The sequence below is a fragment of the Neolamprologus brichardi genome, chromosome 4 (assembly GCF_056152115.1).
Source record: "Neolamprologus brichardi isolate AB-2024 chromosome 4, ASM5615211v1, whole genome shotgun sequence".
Lineage (NCBI taxonomy): Eukaryota > Metazoa > Chordata > Actinopteri > Cichliformes > Cichlidae > Neolamprologus > Neolamprologus brichardi.
Window position 1 is genome coordinate 14,694,103 of NC_142107.1, and position 19,459 is coordinate 14,713,561.

Sequence of the window (19,459 nt, forward strand, 5' to 3'; positions counted from 1 at the left end):
TGATCACATGAACTCCACTCAATCTGAATTTGCTAGATGATCACTTGTTCTGTTGTCACGTTAAATCAGAACAATCTGACATCACACAGGTCAGAAGACAGTAAGCAGGTCAGCAAAGTTTAATGCCCGATTTGACTGCATCCAGCATTTGCATGCATTCCTGTAAAATAGTGTCTTTGAAACCTAAAGGCTGCAGTGAAATTGGCTGAAATGTTTTGCCATCTTCATTTGCAGAACCATCTAGCTCAACAACATAAATGACAACATAAACGACTATTTTTTCTTTCCCTGTCTGGCTTTAAAAAAAAACAACAGTATCACTAGATGTGTAAAAAATCGCAAACATTAAAAGAAATATTTAAATCCGAAGACTGAAGATGTCCGGCAGACTTAATGCCACAGGAAAACAATTAGCTTAGTAAAACCAGAATAACAACATGTGGGTAAGTTATCTGGACATCAGAAAGATCATCTTAGATATCCTGTTCTGACTGTCATCATGACACATTTACAATCACTACTGTAAACAGTTGGGTGTTATGTATTTGACAATTTGCCAAAATATCTTCTCCTCTACATGCTAATAAATGAACATTAGTCTCATATTGTCTCGTGTAGTTCACACTCAGCATGACCTTTTTTGGATAATGTCAAGAACAATCAGTACAAATGTGTCTATTGAGAACAATATCATTCATGTTTATGTCAAACAGGTAAGTATGTAGATTTCTTTCAGACCTATCTAGTTATTGCATTTTTTCCAGGCCTGAGGTTTTTGTCTACATCCTTACTTATTACTACAAGCGCATTATAATACAATGTTTCTAGGAGATGTTCTGAAAGCATAAATGTCATGTAGATCTCTTCACTCAAAAATGTGGCAGAGAGCAACAAGCCTCATCTCTAGTGTTTTTAAAAGCTCCTTCATTTCACCTTTCTTGGCATCTCCAATTCACCTATATTGCTCAATTTACCTAATATTGAGCATTTTGTTATTTAATAACCGTGCAGTGATTTGGTTTTTGGCCTGCTGATCATTTGCACTAACAGAAACACAACATGGACAAGGTTTGCGGTCTTTGCAATTTAAAACACCATAAATGCTGTTGACAAAATACTTAGGAAGGAAACCTGTTAAACCTGTTCTGTCTGGTTCCCTTCATGTTTTAGGAAGTAACCAGTAAAAGTGAACCGAGTAAAACGAAACTTTGGTTTAATACATGTAAAAAAAACTTTTCCAACTACATAACCGTCTTTAAAACATAAACAACATTAAACAGTTAAACAGTGTTTCCCATAGATTTATATTCAATTTATGGAGGCGAGTATTTGCATATGTGACCAGTGCAAACGGAGGTGCAGTCGCTCTCTTAAGTGAATTATCACTTCCGTTTACAAGTTTCTACGCCAAAAGTAGGTGTAAAGTTATTGGTGAAAACTATGTAACTGAACAACATTACAGGCTATATATTCAGTGAGCCCCATCCTGTAGGTGAACTCCAGCTCCACAGTCTTGGATTGTAGTAGTGGTCATTCTGCTCTGCAGCCTCCGTGAGTTTGCTGTTGCAGCACTTGAATCAGTTTTCTACCTGTTACAGGTCCTTGTTAGACTGGGGTCTAGCTCATAACAGATCTCAAGAGCTGAACATGAACTGTAGTCCATGACAATTGAGTTGGAATCAGTCTAACTGTGGGATGAGATTGCCACAACAGTGTCAAGCAAACCTGCCACTAGGATAAGAGGAAAGGGCTGAGAGTAGCTGGTTATCAGCAACTTAACATTTAAAATATGAGCAAAGGAGATTCTCTACTAGTAAACTGATGAGTCGAGTGCCTGTTCAATGTATTTGCAGAGTAAATATTTATTTAAAAACATGCTACATCAATTTCCCCCCCTCCTTACTGTATATAAAGCCAATGACAGCACTCGCACAATATCTTCATGATGAGTGCCAAGTTTATCATATAAAAATGTAAATAAATACATCACTTTCATCAGTGACTATTTTTTATTGATATCTCTGTGCAGAGGGATTCCACTATTTCTCACAATTATTTGCGAAACTTGTGGATCAGTCAGTCATGCTTTTCACATGCTGTGGTGACACTCTTGTGTTACGCTGTAGACTGGCCAGAGGACACCATGACTTGAGGAACCCTCCGATCAGTACTCTCATTTGTATGCATAAACATTCTAGCTTGAAAGTGGGTGACTAGAGTGCAGCATTTAAGGCTGATTCACAAATTTTTAGACTGACTGCGGCTTAAAGGGAACATTAGCCAATTCTCCATTAGTCTTCTCAAGGTTTCAGGGTTTTCCATGAGGTCATGGAACCTGGTTAGCCGGGGTTCCAAGCGATCCAAAATGAAGTGACTGAAGATGTCACATGCCACCGATTGGCTGGTCAGTGGTGTCACTCCATGAGTCATGAGAGTGTCTCGTTCACAAAAATCAAAACCGCCATTTTTGAAACCTGGCAACAAAGGAAATGGCTCCAAAAAACAGCGCCATGGTCCCAGAGACTGACGAAAAGCCACAGACTAAGCGGTAGGTATACAGTTGCCTCGACATCCACCTTTTTTGTAGCATTCGTATCACATATTAGAAAGTCACAAGTTGATCAGCAGCATTTATATGATTGACGACTATACACATTAGGTGGTATTCAATTGGGATGGAAAACCAGTCGATCCAAGTAGGTAAATGGAAAAGGGGCTATTGTGCGCAGGTGTACATATGCCTTGTTTTTGTGAGTGCCTTTTCCAGCAATTTTTTTTGCCCTCACATGTTTTAATTTGGATGCTACACACTTCAAATAAATTACATGCAAGACAAAGTTGCAAGATTTAAAAAAAAAAAGGGGGGGGGGAACCCTTGCTCAGATTTTATTAATATTAAACTGCACAAATATTAGCAAGCACCAATTCACATTCAGTTTGTCTCTAAGAGAAACTTATAAAACAAGTTTGAATCACCTGCTGTGATAATTTAACAGTAATATTTGCATGTAAGATCAAGGTTCCAAAAGTCCCCAACACAGGTCAAGAGGCTTGCTTCCTGTTGCTGCATGGTTTAGGCCTGGAATAATAGTTGACTTTTGACCTGGACCACAGACTGCTGTGGAATTTTTTTTTCTTGAGAGGAAGTGGTTCTGGTTACTGGGGTGGGGGTTACAAATCTCAAGTGAGGATATCTAGTCCTACATATAGCATCACCGACTGTCCTACATAGAAGCAAAACACAATATAGCAAGACATCAGTGCTCCCTGTAAAAGTAAGCTATTAATCATTCATGTATAAGGTTAAGGAAGGGGGGGGGGGGGGGGGGGGGGGCTGCCCCAAGAGTTAGAATGATGGCTTATGTTGTCTGAAAGCATGAAAATAAATAATTAATTGAACCACACTGACAAAGCCAACAGCACAATTTCCTGCTTACACACCAGCCTTTTCAGCTCCTCTTCAGGGAGGAGCTCCACCCTAATGCTACTGTCTTGACAGTCGATTTTCAAGTTTGTACTGATTCCACCTATGTTTTTATTTCTCGGGTCGTTAACACTCTTGTTGCATACGTCCTTTTATTCCCCCTCTCCTTTCGACCGGTAAGACAAGAAATGTAAGTGTACTTTTGTTTTCGAAACTCAACATGGGTTTAGTCAGTTTCAATTTTAGCCCTTTCCACTAGTGCCTGCTTGGCTTGCCTTGAGATGACTCCGTTTTTAGGGTTTTTCAGGGTAATAGTACTTGATACTTGGCCGGGGTTCCAAGCGCTCTGAGTCAAAATGTGACATCAGACTGAATGCCACTAACTGGCCAGTTAGTGGCGTCACTGATGAGTCATTAGAGCGACCCCTTCACAAAAATCAAAACTGATAGTTTTTAAACCTGGCAATGACAGAAATGGGTCTACACAAACCAACATACTGGTCCACTGGCTGTGTTGCTATAAGGACACCAAGCATAAAAAGCTAGTACTCGACTGTAATGTAAAACAACCAAAACCAAGTGGAAAAGAGGCACAAATATAGTTGTTATTATTTTGAAAGCACTGATGTGAAAAACTTTTATAAGGTAACTGGTCATCCATAAATTAAGGGTGTTTCTGATTGTAAATCCCGTCTTGCAAGGGCAAATACTTGTCCCAGTGGGCGTGCGATCACCACGTGAAATTTACAGGTGCAAACAGGGCTCAGATGGCACCAGACATGCACGCATCAGGCTGTGTACAGCAGCCTCATAGTGAGCAACAAAAAGCCAACTATGAAGAAAAGCACTAGAAGAACTTATGCTTCAGTAATAATAGATAAGAATAAGATTGATTATAAAAATGTTTGTATTAATCCTCATGGTACACCAGTGGGACATGAAACATACCAAAATAAACTTGAAACGCTACAGCATATGACAGTAATTTCAATTGCAAGTTGTTGAAGCAAAGAACAAACAAATTTTGCCAATGTTTCTATGGTAACAATTCAAGACTTCTTGGCCAATGCACTGTATTTTTACTCTTGATACATCCAAATCCTGGTTTTTGATGACTATCAATTTATCAGTAACCACCCATAACCTGTGCTACTTCAGTTTCATCACATATGAAAGACAAACAAAATTTGTCTTTGTTTACATTTGTTCTATGGAAATTTGAAACACAAGTAATGACTTTTCAATAATTCACTGAAAGGTCACACATATATAAAAAAATTCCCCCTGTGCTGATTACAACCGCTTACTACATGAGTCATACAGACTGACTCGAATAGACTAACCATGAGTCAGACACATAACAGGAAAAGGCAAGAATCATGTAGTGTCTTTTAAGTTAAACTTCCAGCTGGTTAGGATAAGCAAGCCAAACCCTGCCAGGAATCAGGAGACACACACGCGCACACACACACACAAAACCCTACACTCTTCCTCTGTACTCCCCCTTCCTCTCTCTCTCTCACGCCAGGAGGTAGGCTTCTGGCTGAAATCTAGATACCAAATACAATTCAGAATAAAACTGAAGACATATTTCTAAAACAGGATTGAATTGCTGGGTCCCATAAAACTCAAGTCTTTCTAACCACATGATAGTCCCAAGAACCATGACTCCAGGCTGTCCTTAGTGTTTTCTATTATACTTTTTAACCATGTACACAAATTTATAACATTTTGTAAATATAAGACTATAAAGACCTTCAGTGACTCAACTGAGTTTCTGAAGAAAAATGTAACATACTCTAAGTAACCAGATAACATTACCTTTTAACAGAGACTGAATGCGCAATTTTTTCCAGAAGTGTATCCAGTATTTGGAAATCCAGTAAATCGTTTGATTTGGCATGCATCTTGTAATCCATTTACGAACTCCTCTAAACAGAAAGAGAAAGCAAAAACCAAAACAGGGCACGGAAGAATTACAGAGAAGTTAGTTTTTCCCTTTGTTCAATCCAAAAAACATAATAGATTTATTCTTCAGGCTCCAGTATGTATTATAAAATCCCACAGAACACGGTGAGTAATCCGTAGTGTAGTCCAAGTGTAGTTTGAGGGTGGCTGTTCCAGGAAAAAGAGGCCCCAGCCGGGAAAGAGTAGGTCCAGGCGGGAGGACAGGCTGCTGGAAACCTACAGCCGGCAGGCTGTGTTAGCTGTGTGAACCGGTCCTCTCTCTACACCATCCCCCTCTCAACAGTACAACAGCCCAGTTGCCAGAGGCTCTTCGCTCCATTGTGTGTCCTCTCCAGGGCCTCCCCAACTTAAATAGTCACAAACAGCAATCAAGATGTATACAAAACTGAGAGGGGAAGGTGAAAGAGAGGACTGAGCTCTGATAAGATCCAGAAGAAACACTTTTTTCGTTCAGGTCCCGCTCTCACCCTCTCTAACACAGGCAGACCAGCATGCAGTTACTCAACAGTAAAAAAAAAATGGCTCAACTGCTTCCTCATTCAGCAAGCCTCAGCCCACACACTCCTCCCTCCCTCTCTCTCCCCCCTCCCTCTCTCTCTTACTCCTACGTGTTTTTTTCTTTTCACCCCTCCCCACTTCTCCATCAATGGCTTGAGGTCCATGCTCTCTCTCTCTGCCCCCTTCCATTACACCTTTAAGACCCCACCCCCTTCCTGTCTTTTTCTCAGTCCATTTCATCACGCTCCACCCCCATACAATCATTCTCCTTAGAGTAATCTTGTATATGCCTTCCCCCACCAATCTAAGGGCTCACTTATCTGTAGTCAATCATCTCCTCGTCTAGCACACAGACTGATATCATGATGGGACTTTTTTTTGAGGAAAAATAACTATATTGGGCCAGATCTATGAGGCAGATTCAAGTTCCAACTGACTGCTTAAAACAGGAGATCAACTCATGACTAAGTCAAGGCTTGAACTTAAGTGCAGTATTGCAATCATCGCCCATAATCTATATTGTTGTGGAAAACTTAAACTGCAAATATTGAGAGTATTACATAATAATGTTTAGCATTCAAACATTGCATCATTGCAAAAAGTGGGCTGGCTCGGATTTCTGGCACCCCACTCAAAAATTTCAACCGGAACACCTCAGACTTCTAACTGGGAGATTTAGAGTGGTGATTGTTAAGTCACAGCCCCAACTTTACAATCCAATATGGCAGCAGTGCACAAAACATCTGTAAAACAGTGAAACATTTCAACTGTGCGGCTGTGCAATTGTGACTCATTAAATGAACCATATGCAGGACACTGCCCAGGCTCTGAATGGGATGGGCATGCAGCCTCAAAATTCTATCACAATATTTAAAGAAAATTGGAAATAATAACGTAGAAAAAAAATTAAGCTATGTTTTATGGATTGTAGGCAGCAGGATTTATACGTTGATGGATTAAGGGCAGCTAGCTTTTTCCCAGTAAAGGTTTAAATGGTGATTACAGGAACAGCGCTGTTGTTTTAGACACTAGAAACACATTTTCTTTTACTCAACCTGAGCTCACCATCTCACTAAAGTTTCCACCTCTTTGCTCTTCACGGTGTGTAAACAGACTCCAACTCCATGTTAAACTACGGCACCGTCATCGTGTCTCCTGCTGTTGGGTTATCAGTGTCAGTGAGCTTAATGTTATCAAATGTTTTACTCATACGCTGCTCCTAAATACGCTTCTATTGCAGTCTGTTTTTAGTCACCAACGTGGATCGCATTTCCAACTCTGGTGCAGTATAGAGCCGTGTGTTAAATGAAGCAGCAAAGCAAAGAATTTGTGTCAAGAATTTTTTAATAATCAAATTATCAAAATTACTCGATGAATCATTTGAGCCCTAAACACAGCCCTATCTATGAACATGCTGTAATGGTGTTTTTAAGCACAAAAAAATAAATAAATACAAGAAAACAAGCGCTATGCTATGCTGCAAGTGATGCGTGAGAGCGAATAGCTCTACCTTGCTAAGGACTAAAATAAGGGTTTTTTCCTTCTCTTCTGACTTTACTACTAGAACGTGTGTAACCTGAGAGTGACATCACTGCCAGGTTTTAAAGATGTACAGTTGAACATGTGGATTTACAACTGACCTTGCTAAGGTAACCACAAATGAAGTGTAATGCTAACAACATCTATCCTTGGGATCCTTAGTATCATTACTGTTACCTGTCTAAGGTAAAGTAACATTCCCAAAGATGCATTTTAGGGCAACTGTCTCAAAATAAGTTTGAATCACAGATGTAACCTATATTGAAATAAGCTGCTTGATTTGCAAAATATACAGTGCTGAGGTGTTAATGCTGACCAAACAAGAAAAGAACAAAGAATGTTGTGGAGAAAAGAGAAAAGAAAGCTTAGGTAAATCTCTCTGAGGTAAGAATAGGATACAGGATATTATAAGACCTTTAGTTAATGCGGCAAGAAGTATCCTCTGTAAAGTGAACGCTTGAGCATTTAAGAGGTTAAAACCCTAGACATGCACTTTTTTTTCTAATTAATCTAATGGCATCTTAAAGTATCAGCTTAGTGTCTGAATCTGTGTTCTAGTCACTTTCCATTAGAAGCTGTAAATCTTCCTAACTGATCTGACCTAATATCATTTCACAAGCCTGAACGCATACAGTTCTATTAAAAGATAAGCGGACACAATTATTGTGTACGTGCATGAACTGTTCAGCTTAGTAACGCATGCATCACACAGCAAAAATGTGTGTCTAACACAATGACACTTTATCACACTAATTTTGTTTTTAATTTGCACTAAGATTATATGCTCATCTACACATTTTTATAATTCACAATCAAGAAGAGAACCCTAGTTTTCTAAAACTGGACTAGGTGCTGTAAACAACTCTTTCAGTATTGCTGAAGCAAATGCATATTCACACTATTGATATTTGATATTAGTGACAACAGTTAAATTTCACTAGTTCATATTGACAATGGCTGTCACGGATGCAAGTGTGACTAATATTGCAAACATACTGTGGCACTCTTAAATCAGTGACCTGGGTATGTCTGATTTCAGCTGTTAGGAGGACTGGCGTTATGTGGTCTATGTCTAATTGACAGTGTTGTGTGACCTTAACAGACTGGTGTAGCAAACAATGTTAGGTATCCAATGTCTGTTACACTGTGTGATCATGGGATCACCTATCAGTGTAACAGTGAGTGTACAATAGTGAGTTTGAAAAAGCAGTGCAAAAAGTTGACTTCCCAGAGCTATTTTGCATACATAGCACTCGTGTCACAGCTTTGCTTTTTTTTTTAAGCAATGGCATGCTGTAATGCCGCAGAGTAGTTGTAGTCTGTTGTGATAACAAATTGTTATCATAATTACCCTTAAATTCCACAACAATTCCCACAGTTCCTTTGTGTTTGCTGCCAGTCCACTGGTAGACGTATGTGCAAATGGCTCAGAGAATCTAATGGAATTTGGAAGAAGTACTTTCATACTGAAAAAAATGGAGTGATATTTTAAACACTTAAATGAGAACGGAAGAAAACAAGCCATCGGGATAAAAGACGTATTTCGTTAATACTGCTCAGAAGCAGCGAAAAAGGGCAAATCAAGCAATTCTTATGTCGGGGGAAACAAGATATTTAAAAGAGATAATGTTAACAAACACCCAGGGATGCAATCATCTTTAAACAACAACCAGAGCGTGCTGGCACTATCGCCCACTCACTAAAGACCGTAGTGGCCAGAACTTTCTTCCTTCCTTTTTTCCTTCTGTTACTCTATTAACAAAGTGGTGGATATCAGCTAGAGCGGGTCCTTCGAGAATGGCAGCTGCTGAAAATGCTCGTCAGGACCACCTTTAAGGACAAGTCCTAACTAAGGCTGTGGTAGGCAACCCTCACCAAAGAGCCATACTGTTGGGAGTTTGAGGTGTGTGGACAGAATTTGACATTCTTCAATATTTACAAAGCCATGTCTATGCTATGTAAAAATAATTGCCTCCTTATATTTCAGAACATCCCACAATTGGTTGAAATACTGCTTGTACTGCCAATCTCCTTTGCTCAGTGTGAGTGAAGATTTTCTGCACAAAAACATATGAAGAACACCACTCACAGCAGCCTTCATGTGTCTACTACAGAAGATGTGATCAGAATCAACAGGGAAGGCTGCCCATTTGAAGAATCCAGGCCAAACAGCAGAAACAAAGGTTGTCCCCTTCTGAGAGGACATGGAAGCCTCGATTAAAGCAGTGGGCAGCAGATGTGCTGGTGGTGTTACTTTCCACACACACATACAGACACACATAATTATGGATGTGTTGTATACAGACACATACATCTCTCTAAAACATACATATACATACATGCAGTATGACACAAACTTCTCAACACACACCTATGTATTACACATACACACGAATACAAGTTATTCTGTTTGCATTTTCACTAACAAATAAAAATGTTTGTCTGAAAATATTTTTGTTATTGTGTGTTCATTGTATGCATTACTGTCATTTGTCAGTGTGTTTAAGTAATGAACTGCACTGTTTTTGGTTTTTAGAGATTCTAACAGACATTTCATTTTTGTGCTGCAACTTTTGTCTGTGCTACATGGAACTGGCAAAACTAGTAACCTCTGTAACACCAGTGTTATACACAAAGTATATAACAAAGTTAAGCTAAAGTCCTGCTTCCCAGCATATCACTTAAGCAAAGTGATATGCTGGGCAGTTTGCTGGTTTTAGTGTTCAGGCTTGTCAATTTGCTGCTGTGGTAGCTGTCAATCAATTGTCCATCAGCTTTCTTAAGTCTCTCTTCAAGCAGTCAGACAAACTCTGACTCTACCATCCACTACAGAACTACAGCTGGTGACTACAATTCTTCTGTTTCTGAGAGCTGGAGGCCGCTCCAAGAACCTGGAGCAGGTGGCAAACTTTAAAACGTGCTGGGAAGCAACTCTTCACATGCATGGAATGCATTGAGAACACATTCTCAAGATTTCATGGCTTTCTGTTTTTCCTTAAAGCATTAAAAAAAGGCATCCTAGAATTTCAGTCTCCAATTCACCATATACCACCACATTATATAATTTTGTACCAATACATAATATAATACAATATATTATATAATTTTAAGCAAGTTGACATCTCTCTTAAAATATCATGTTCATGAAAAGGTAGGCACTTTAAAAACGGTCAGATGTCAAAACATGAAAACAAGAGCCCACTGTGCAAAGTATACTTGTCAAGTGACTTGTGAGTGCAATGCACAATGTTTACTTTTGCTATATAAAACAAGCAGCATCACTTTTGTGCAACAGCCAAACAATGATGCTGTTCTCACAGACTCACTTCCCAGTCCATGTGCCATATGCACCATTCCCAGTTACAATACAGCAGCTGCTAGAGTGACAAAGCTCCAATCTACACCAAATACAGAGAAGGCCAAACCAACGGCTATGACATTGGAAGGGTGGGGGAGATCATATTCAGTCACAGCAAAGAAGGAAGGGAGGGAGGGGGATGATAGCAGAGAGAAGGGGGATGCAAAAGAATTGCATTTAGACTGGGGGGCTGGGTCAGAAGAAGAGGTTGTAGCACACATAGATTCTGCATGAACGTCTGAGAGTGCTTCCATTAATCATCAGTGTATTGGAGTAGCCAAAATCTATAGGGTGCAAAATAAGAACACATGGAACAGGCAATTTGAGTTATGTGTATGTGTGGAGGGGGGTGAAATTAATTACAATTTCAAGAACAAAAAACTTAAAAAGATAGTGAAATGGGTACCTGGTAGTAACAATTAATTGGGAGTTAATTAATCTAACAAATATTTCATCTGTAGTAAAACGTTGCATTTTATACCAAAATGGCTAGACCAAAGTCTAGCTACAACAATATTTCTGGCATAGTATATACATTTAACTGTACTATATATGCTTGCATATTATTTAGAATATTGCGAAGACTATTGACATGAGATGCACTAGGGCTGTTCGATATAACAATATATATTGGATGACGATATTAAAAACATTTATCGTTTCATTTTACGCTATCGTTTGTTTCGCGGTGTCGCAAAATAAACAGTTTACGGCAACATTTTTTTCATCGTTTTGATGGTCACTGCAGTGGCTCTATTAATTTCTTAAAGTTCTCTCTTTCTCTTATATTTAATATAACCACACTAGGGACGGGCAAGCGCCTGTTTTTATGCGTTGTCGTTAGCATCAACGACAGTAAAACCATTGCGAGTCCGCTTATGTATTTTCCACATAAACCTTTCACAATAAAGCTCAAGATCCTGTTGAGACTTTTCAAAATAAACTGAACCACGTGAAAGAGTATGCAGAGTATTTACGGATGAGAAGCAAAAAAGAGCTGTCAGGTGCTAAAAAATACACCTTAGACTCAAACGTTAGAACAGGTTTTTCCCCGCAGCACGCTGTGTGATAAAAACTCACAAAGAAAACGGCGGCAGTTACAACTTATGTCTAAAAATGTATAATTTCCTGCATCGGTTAAAACACTCGACTCCAGGTAGGTACACGACGCCCAGCTGGAAACACTTCACGCAAGTTGAGCTGCCCGAGATTCACAGAATTTACAGAAAATGTTTTGTGATTTATATCGTTATTGGGACGATACATGTCTTATATCGGGATATAAGATTTTGGTCATATCGCACAGCCCTAAGATGCACCAATTTATAGTGGGTGGGTGGGGTAAGAATAAATAAATAAAATTAAATAAAATCAGTATCAGTTCAGAATTTCATTGCATGTCATCCCAGCTAGCTGATCATCTATAATTTTTGGCAAGAATAGGTAATTCCAATATAAAGCTACTTTATATATCATATTTCAACTGTTATTTTGTACTGCTACTCAGTTTCATAAGCAAATTTATCCCTGACCTTAAACAAAGTATTTAAGCGATCATTCAAAGAACAAGCCATACTGCTCACACTTAAGAAATATGCTAAATGTAATCTTCCTTATTATATTTTCATCTCATTTCATTACCAACACTTGTGACATAAATGTTTCAGGGTACACGCACAGATTCGCACCTCTGTCCTCTCTGAAAAGCATTTGTGTGTATCTTTTTATCTTGTGTGTATTTACCAATTGAGGTGATATGCATCTATGTAAAGGCACTGATGTTTTCATATGAACAACACACAGACTCTGATATGAGTAACTACATTCCGTTACTGTTACAGTTTAAAAAGGTGGTATTCAGAATACAGTTACTTTGTTGAAATAAATGGATTACACAGCGGTCTTTTCCTGTTTCATATGTTAGGCTATGCCCTCTCTATTTTTGGTAATTCCACGCCGGTGGAAACAAAACAAACAAAACACACATTAAGAGGCTCTAATGCCTGTGTCTCAATCTCGCGGCCCATGTCACCTCTACTTGCAGATTGCATAATAACATGACAAAATATTTTTCAAAATGATTGTTCTAAAAATTATTTAATATGAAGGCAATAGGCAGAGTGTAACAGGCATAGCCTTAAAGAATGTAGTCTCATGGGCAGTTTAGCCCAGTTTTAAGTAAACTATTAAGACTGAACAGTAGAGCAGGGCGATATGACCAAAAATATTTATCGCGATATACATTTGAAAATTGGCGATAACGATATAACTGATGATATAATTGACACTAGACAAAATACTTTACAACTCCTCAACTTTATTAGTGCAAAAAAAAAAAAAAAAACATCAATGTATTTTCACTTAAACAAGCAGGTTTTTAAATGCATTACAGTTATATAAAAAATTAACAGTGCAAATGCAAATTCCTTGCTGACAGTTTAATCAAAAGGTATTTCCAGTGGAAACTGGCCAACATATCCTCAGCATAATCATGTATAATATCCACAAAACTTAAAAAGAGGTTATACACACACAATACGGTAATATTATGTTGAAGCACAGTACATATCACTCTGCAAGGCGCCTGCCTACGATAGCCGTAATGCTCCGACAATCCATCAAGCGTAGCTTAGCAAAGTCGTACTGAAACATTTGACAGATTTTTGAGCGCCGTGTACAACATAAAATCGTTTCCAGGTCAGTAAACACAACCAGAATTCATACATAAGGCACACGGGATTTTAAGGGGCACTGTCGATTTTCAGAAAATCAAAGGATTGATTTTAAGTGTGCAGTACGAGACTGCTGCAAAAAGTGCAGCCTTATGTAATGTCCACCCTACTGTTACTCATTTATATTAAGATTTAAAAATGTAGTTGGGTTAGGGTAATAGTAATAAATCACACATCAATAATAGATTCATGTAGTTGTAAAAAGCTTGATAATATATTAAGTAATCCAAAGTATTCAGAATACGTTACTCTCATTGAGTAACGTAACGGAATCCATTACAAAATACATTTTGGGGGCATGCATTCTGTAATCTGTAGTGGAATACATTTTAAAAGTAACCTTCCCAACACTGGTTGTGATGCAGCACTTTCATTCTACTTTGTTTCACTCTATGGTAGAACCTTATTTCCAAGTTGAAAGAAACTGGTAAAAAAAAAACAACAACAACAACATACACTTTTGCCTTGATTGACTACACCCATGTCACTCTAAGTTACCTTCATGCTGGCAAATTAGATAGTTCAAAATAGGAGCGTTAAAATACACTAAAATATATGTCCTAAAAACTACAATGTCTCCATTTCATTGCCTTATTTTTTTTAACATGAAAATGTTCCTTAGGTCCTCGAAGCCCAAAGTGTCAATGGTAGGCATAACTACTGTTCTGTTATTGATTTACACCAGGAACTGGAAAAAAACATCAACAGACTTATGGAAAACAGACAACAGACTTTATTATTGATAAATAATTTCAGCATTGAAATCCCGACAATACCCATTCTTGGCTGCAGTGAAATACTTGATGACATTCTGCCAGAGAACAACGCAATATATACTATATACTTCCTAATATTTTCTGTAGCAAAAAAAAAAAAAAAACTTTCTCAACTATGAAATAAAGAATCCAGAATAAATAATCTAATAACCTCACTATCATCAGACATATATCAACTTAGCCTTGACATGCAAGTTTTATCAAAAAGACTGCATTTGAAAAAAGGAGGGCACTTAAAGAAGGTCTAAAAATAGAAAGCCTGACTGATGCTAGAGACTACTATCTCCAAAAGTTGATTCTGTTCATCTGGACGTAGCGTTTTGTGGGAGAAACGTTTCGTCACTCATCCAAGTGACGTCTTCAGTCTCAGCTGACTGCAGGTTTTCCCAAATCTTATAGACAGTAAATTTGCATAATGACTGAAACCAGCCCACTGAAGGAACAATGGGCTGGGAGGTCAGTTCCTTAATTTCAGTTCAGTTCAGTTCAGTTCCTTGATTCTGTCCAGATGAACAGAATCAACTTTTGGAGATTTACTTTCCTGGATGATTGAGAATGCATCAAGACCTAGAGACTACTACTTTCTGTTTCAATTTTGACAACTTTCAATTTTGTTTAATTTAATGTTTTGTTTTTACTGTCTCTGCATATCATGCCTCTATCCAAGCAAAATGTTATTTCAGCCAGGTAAACATACACACCTTGCAATAATAAATTTTTACCCCAAAGTAAGATCATGTTTTTCTTATCTCTACCCTACACAGATTATAGATTTTTACAGTTAATAGAAAATAATTAAAAATGTTTTGATAGATATCATACTAACACTTTCTTCTTCAACTTTAGGTTTCAATCTTACAGCATAGAGAATAACGCAATGGAAAACTTTCAAGCAAAAATTTAATACTGGTTGGTCTGAATAAAGCAGCGTTAACAACAATGTATCAAATACCTTCATAGTAAAAGGTAAAATTTGTATAGCAAATACAGGCCAAAGCCAAATACAGGCCAAAGCACACTGGTGATGGCAAGCTACATTGTAGCCACAGCCACCCTTGGGCGCACTGACAGAGGCGAGGCTGCCGGACACTGGCGCCACCGGGCCCTCTGACCACCACCAGTAGGCAACGGGTGAAGTGTCTTGCCCAAGGACACAACGACTGAGACTGTCCAAGCCGGGGCTCGAACCGGCAACCTTCCGATTACAAGGCGAACATGTCATGATGACAGACATGATGCAGTCAGGTTCTGGCATAATAAAAATGACAATACATAATAAAAAAAAACCCCCGAAAATAATAAAAACTAAAGAAAGGATAAATTAAGGCAACAGATAGAGATACTCCCTAAAACTTTAACCAAATAAAAATTGCTCTGACCCCAGAAAGTTGACTCTGTTCATCTGGAAGTAGCACTTTCAGCAGGAGAAATGTCTTGTCACACCTCCAAGTGACTTCTTCAGTATCAGCTGTCTGTGGAATTCTCAACCTTTTAAACTGTACATCTGCATAATGCCCGAAACTACCACCATTGCCTAACAATGGGCCGTCAGCTCAGTTTCATGATCGTTAATATGCAAATTGTCATGGCCACAATCACAGCATTGTAAGACGGTGAAAGATGGCACCCTCCTCAGTTCAGAGACACTCTCTCTTTTTTTTTTCCTCACTGTCCAGGATGGATCAACATCAATATTGAAAAAGTGACCACTGGAGTGCCGATGTAAACAGACTGCAGAGTCCTGGCCTGATGAGGTAGTTCTGCGTTGTGCTTAGCCAGAGGGTGATTGGTTTCTCTGATAAATAACTCATTGTAATGTCCATGGCACTTAACAACATACATTATATTACTCTTTGTTGGGGGAACTAAATCTTGGGGTCTACCAATTTTTGGTGTAGCACAATTTGGTGTTTGAAAACAACAGTGACAGTGTTGAGAAAATGTGTCTCACCTGTTCTGATATTAAGGGATTAGTGAAGGTTTTCATTTGGGAATTGGTTGACCTTTTCTCTTGTATCACTTTGACCATATTTAAGGTACTTTCCAGCTTTTGACAAATATCCAGCTAGGGTAACCACATTTACTCAGGGCTTTTCGTTATGATGTTCTTCTGTGGCATGTCTGTGTCTGTGGGGAAGGTGTTAGCTCTGTGTTGTAGTGCCCTAGTGATATCTAGTTTTGTTCCAGTGGATGATTAGAGTCAAACCTTAGTGATCCTTATGCAGTGGTTTACTGTTACACATTGACTATGAAACTGAAGAAAGCTAACCTATTATTTTTCGTATCCTCCTGGGTGAACTTACTGTGTTTGTCCACCAAGTTAATGTGATCACTGAGATTTGATTTTCACCCAGGTGAAACCCAGCCAACTCTCTGTGAATGGTACTCATGGCCACTAATCAACAGTCATGACAATTTGCATTTTAAAGATCATGAAACTGAGCTCACAGCCCATTGTTAGGCAATAGTGCTAGTTCTGGTTACAATGTAAATGTACTGTTTAAAATGTTGGGGAAACCTGCAGTCACTGAGACTGAAGAATTTACTTGGACCAGAGACAAAACATTTCTCCTACTCCAAACACTACATTCAGATGACCATATTCAACTTTGGGATTCTTTATCTGAATGATTAACCGTGCACTAAGGCAAATTGCTCTGACATGCAATAAAACAATGAATAAACATCTCAAAATTGAATGGGTAAGACAAAGGTAAACCTCAAAAGCAAAAAACAACATACATTATTAATACTGTGTATTTCACCCCAAGATGTCACAATGTAATAAACTGATTAAACCAAAAAGATCATGTTGTAAGCTATTAAGACTCCTGTCAGTGATTCAATCTTAATAAATAAAGGAAATACATTCACAACCAGTAGGATACATTTTGTTTGCTTGTTCATTTGTTCTCAGACCACACGGTTTTTGATCTAGGGGTCACTCACAACTAGGCCAAGGATGTTGTTACCATGGCAACTAAACCAGAAAGAACAGGACCAAAAAAGGTGCAAGAAAAGTATGTTCAGCTCTAGGAATCCCTCAGATATACTACCTACCTGATTACTCAAAGGACTTTGACCCAGTCTTTCTTTGGTAATTTATGGTGCAGATGATGAGTTTAGACAAGGAAAACGAATTAGGAGTAATGTGATCAATAGTTCAGCCCCGTGAGCTTGTTTGACTTGCTCATTGCTCAGTAACTAGCCTTTGACCCAGCTGGTCCTATTTATTTACACACAGTGTACACACATGAGAACATCCCTTAAATTCAGGTGAATAATTTATCACCTCAGTGGTGATAAGTTAATCACAAAAATCCAAATCCAACCATGGCTTTTAAAGTATAACAATACATAAAACAACAACCTAAAAAATACTGTTCAAAGAAAATGAAAATAAAGTTCATAGGTAATAACCAGTAAATGTTATGCTAAAGCTTTAAAATGCTGTATGACTTCATGATAGGGAAAGAAGCTTGTACAAATAGTAATTTTTAGATTACTACCCTGTGCATGGTCACACACTTGCACCCCAAAATACTACAAAGATTGAAAGACTGAAAAATAAACTCCCAAGTTTCGTATCTGCAAAGCCTTAGAATGATTAGCTAAGTAACGGGCCTCAGCATGAGCAATCTCTAGAAGAAACCAGTCGGATGAATGCCCATGCTCTGTGTCTATAATGCTCAAACACATCTGTCTGGAATGGCAACAATTACCAGATGTGGTGAATAAAACGAAAAACTGCACAGTAATGACTGCTGGCGAGCAACAATCGTCGAGGAGCCAAGATCTTAAAGTTAGGCCACAGGGCATAGATTACTGCCTGGGTTTCGTAATGGACGTCGGTACCATGCACAGCAGAACAGAAAACAAGACGAAGACGAAGGCGTTTGATTTCCGAAATTATGACAGCACCGCTTTGGAAAATGCACATAAGGGTTGTGTTTTTTTGTTACACGCTCAACTGACTGCATTCCCAGCAAAAAAAAGCTCCAGTGTGCGCCATCATCACCCTGACGGCGTCACCGTCTCCCACAACACAAGACAGTCGACGAGCAAACTAGCAATAGATGCCAAACATGATGATCGCATCATCACTTATTTAACTATTTTAGCGTAGTTGTGGCTAACATTGAGTGAGACAGACAATGAGTGTCATGTACACACACATTGTAGGTGCGGTTATTGTGTCTTTTGATCCACAACCACCAACTAGCTTTAGCAGCAAGCTAGCTACCAAAAACAGGCCGCCGTGCAAGAGAATGGTCTCAGTGGGCGCCGGTCATCAGTGCGCTCCCTTAGGCCTTTCCACCGCTGTTACCGTTTCTTTTGCAGGTTATTCATTCGGTTTACACAGACAACATGACTGGCACAACAACGTTTTAAACAAGAGCCTTTACCTGTGTTTCTCAGGTTGCTAGGGCGCGCGGGATCTTTCTTTCCGAGGAACCTGAACACCTCTCGTTGTTGATGACGTCACGCGTAGGTCTTTAGATGAGGACGTAGAGAGCGCGTCACAAATATCGCGGACTGCGACTTCAGCGTCAATTGAGGAGCTCTCGTCTGTGTTGCCTTCTTACCCTGTGCAGATGGCATTCATAACGTTTGTTTTTCCGGCAAGTAAGTTGCCGGAAAACTTGTTGCCCAATACAGCAACAGTCTGTTATTATATTGACTCCCTATTTCTAACTTTAGAAATAGGGAGATTGGTCAAAGTTAATTCAAAGTCTCATTTAAGCGGATCCATAGATTCTGTCCAGTTAACAATTTCTTTCAAAAATTAAAGAATGAAAATCTCGCGAAACGTGTTCCTTGGTCTTGTTATTTTTACATAAGGTTTCTGGAAAGGTGTATAATGTTATAATTTTTTTTATGTTTGATATGGTATTCTCTTTTTTATAGTAATTTTATATTTGCCCGCTATGATTATTGAGACAAAAAAAATGTTGCTGACCTCTTGAGTTGTTCCACACTGACAAAAGAAGATTTTCATTTTTTTAAAATTACTATTATTGATATTTTATTATCTTGATCTAACTCAGTTATTTGTTTGTATTATTATTATTATTATTATTTTGCATCATTTACCTATTTCATCACCTTTCTTGGTTACTTAAAAGTTTAAAAAGCGGTAACTTTGCATTCAAGTGAAGGGATA

General features: G+C 38.6%; 1 protein-coding gene across 3 annotated transcripts in view; it reads right to left on the minus strand.

Moving 5' to 3' along the window:
* Positions 1 to 18,827, minus strand: part of brd4 (bromodomain containing 4) — a 35,846-nt gene extending 17,019 nt beyond the window's left edge. For 2 of the 3 annotated variants that reach the window (XM_006791294.3, XM_006791293.3), the window contains exon 1: positions 5,246 to 5,905. In XM_006791294.3, the coding sequence (XP_006791357.2) occupies positions 5,246 to 5,343 (98 nt within the window). In that variant the 5' untranslated portion in view covers positions 5,344 to 5,905. Of the gene's footprint in view, positions 1 to 5,245; positions 5,906 to 18,701 lie in introns of those variants that run through there. The other variant, XM_006791295.3, reaches the window with a different exon arrangement.
* Positions 18,828 to 19,459: the final 632 nt, after the last annotated feature.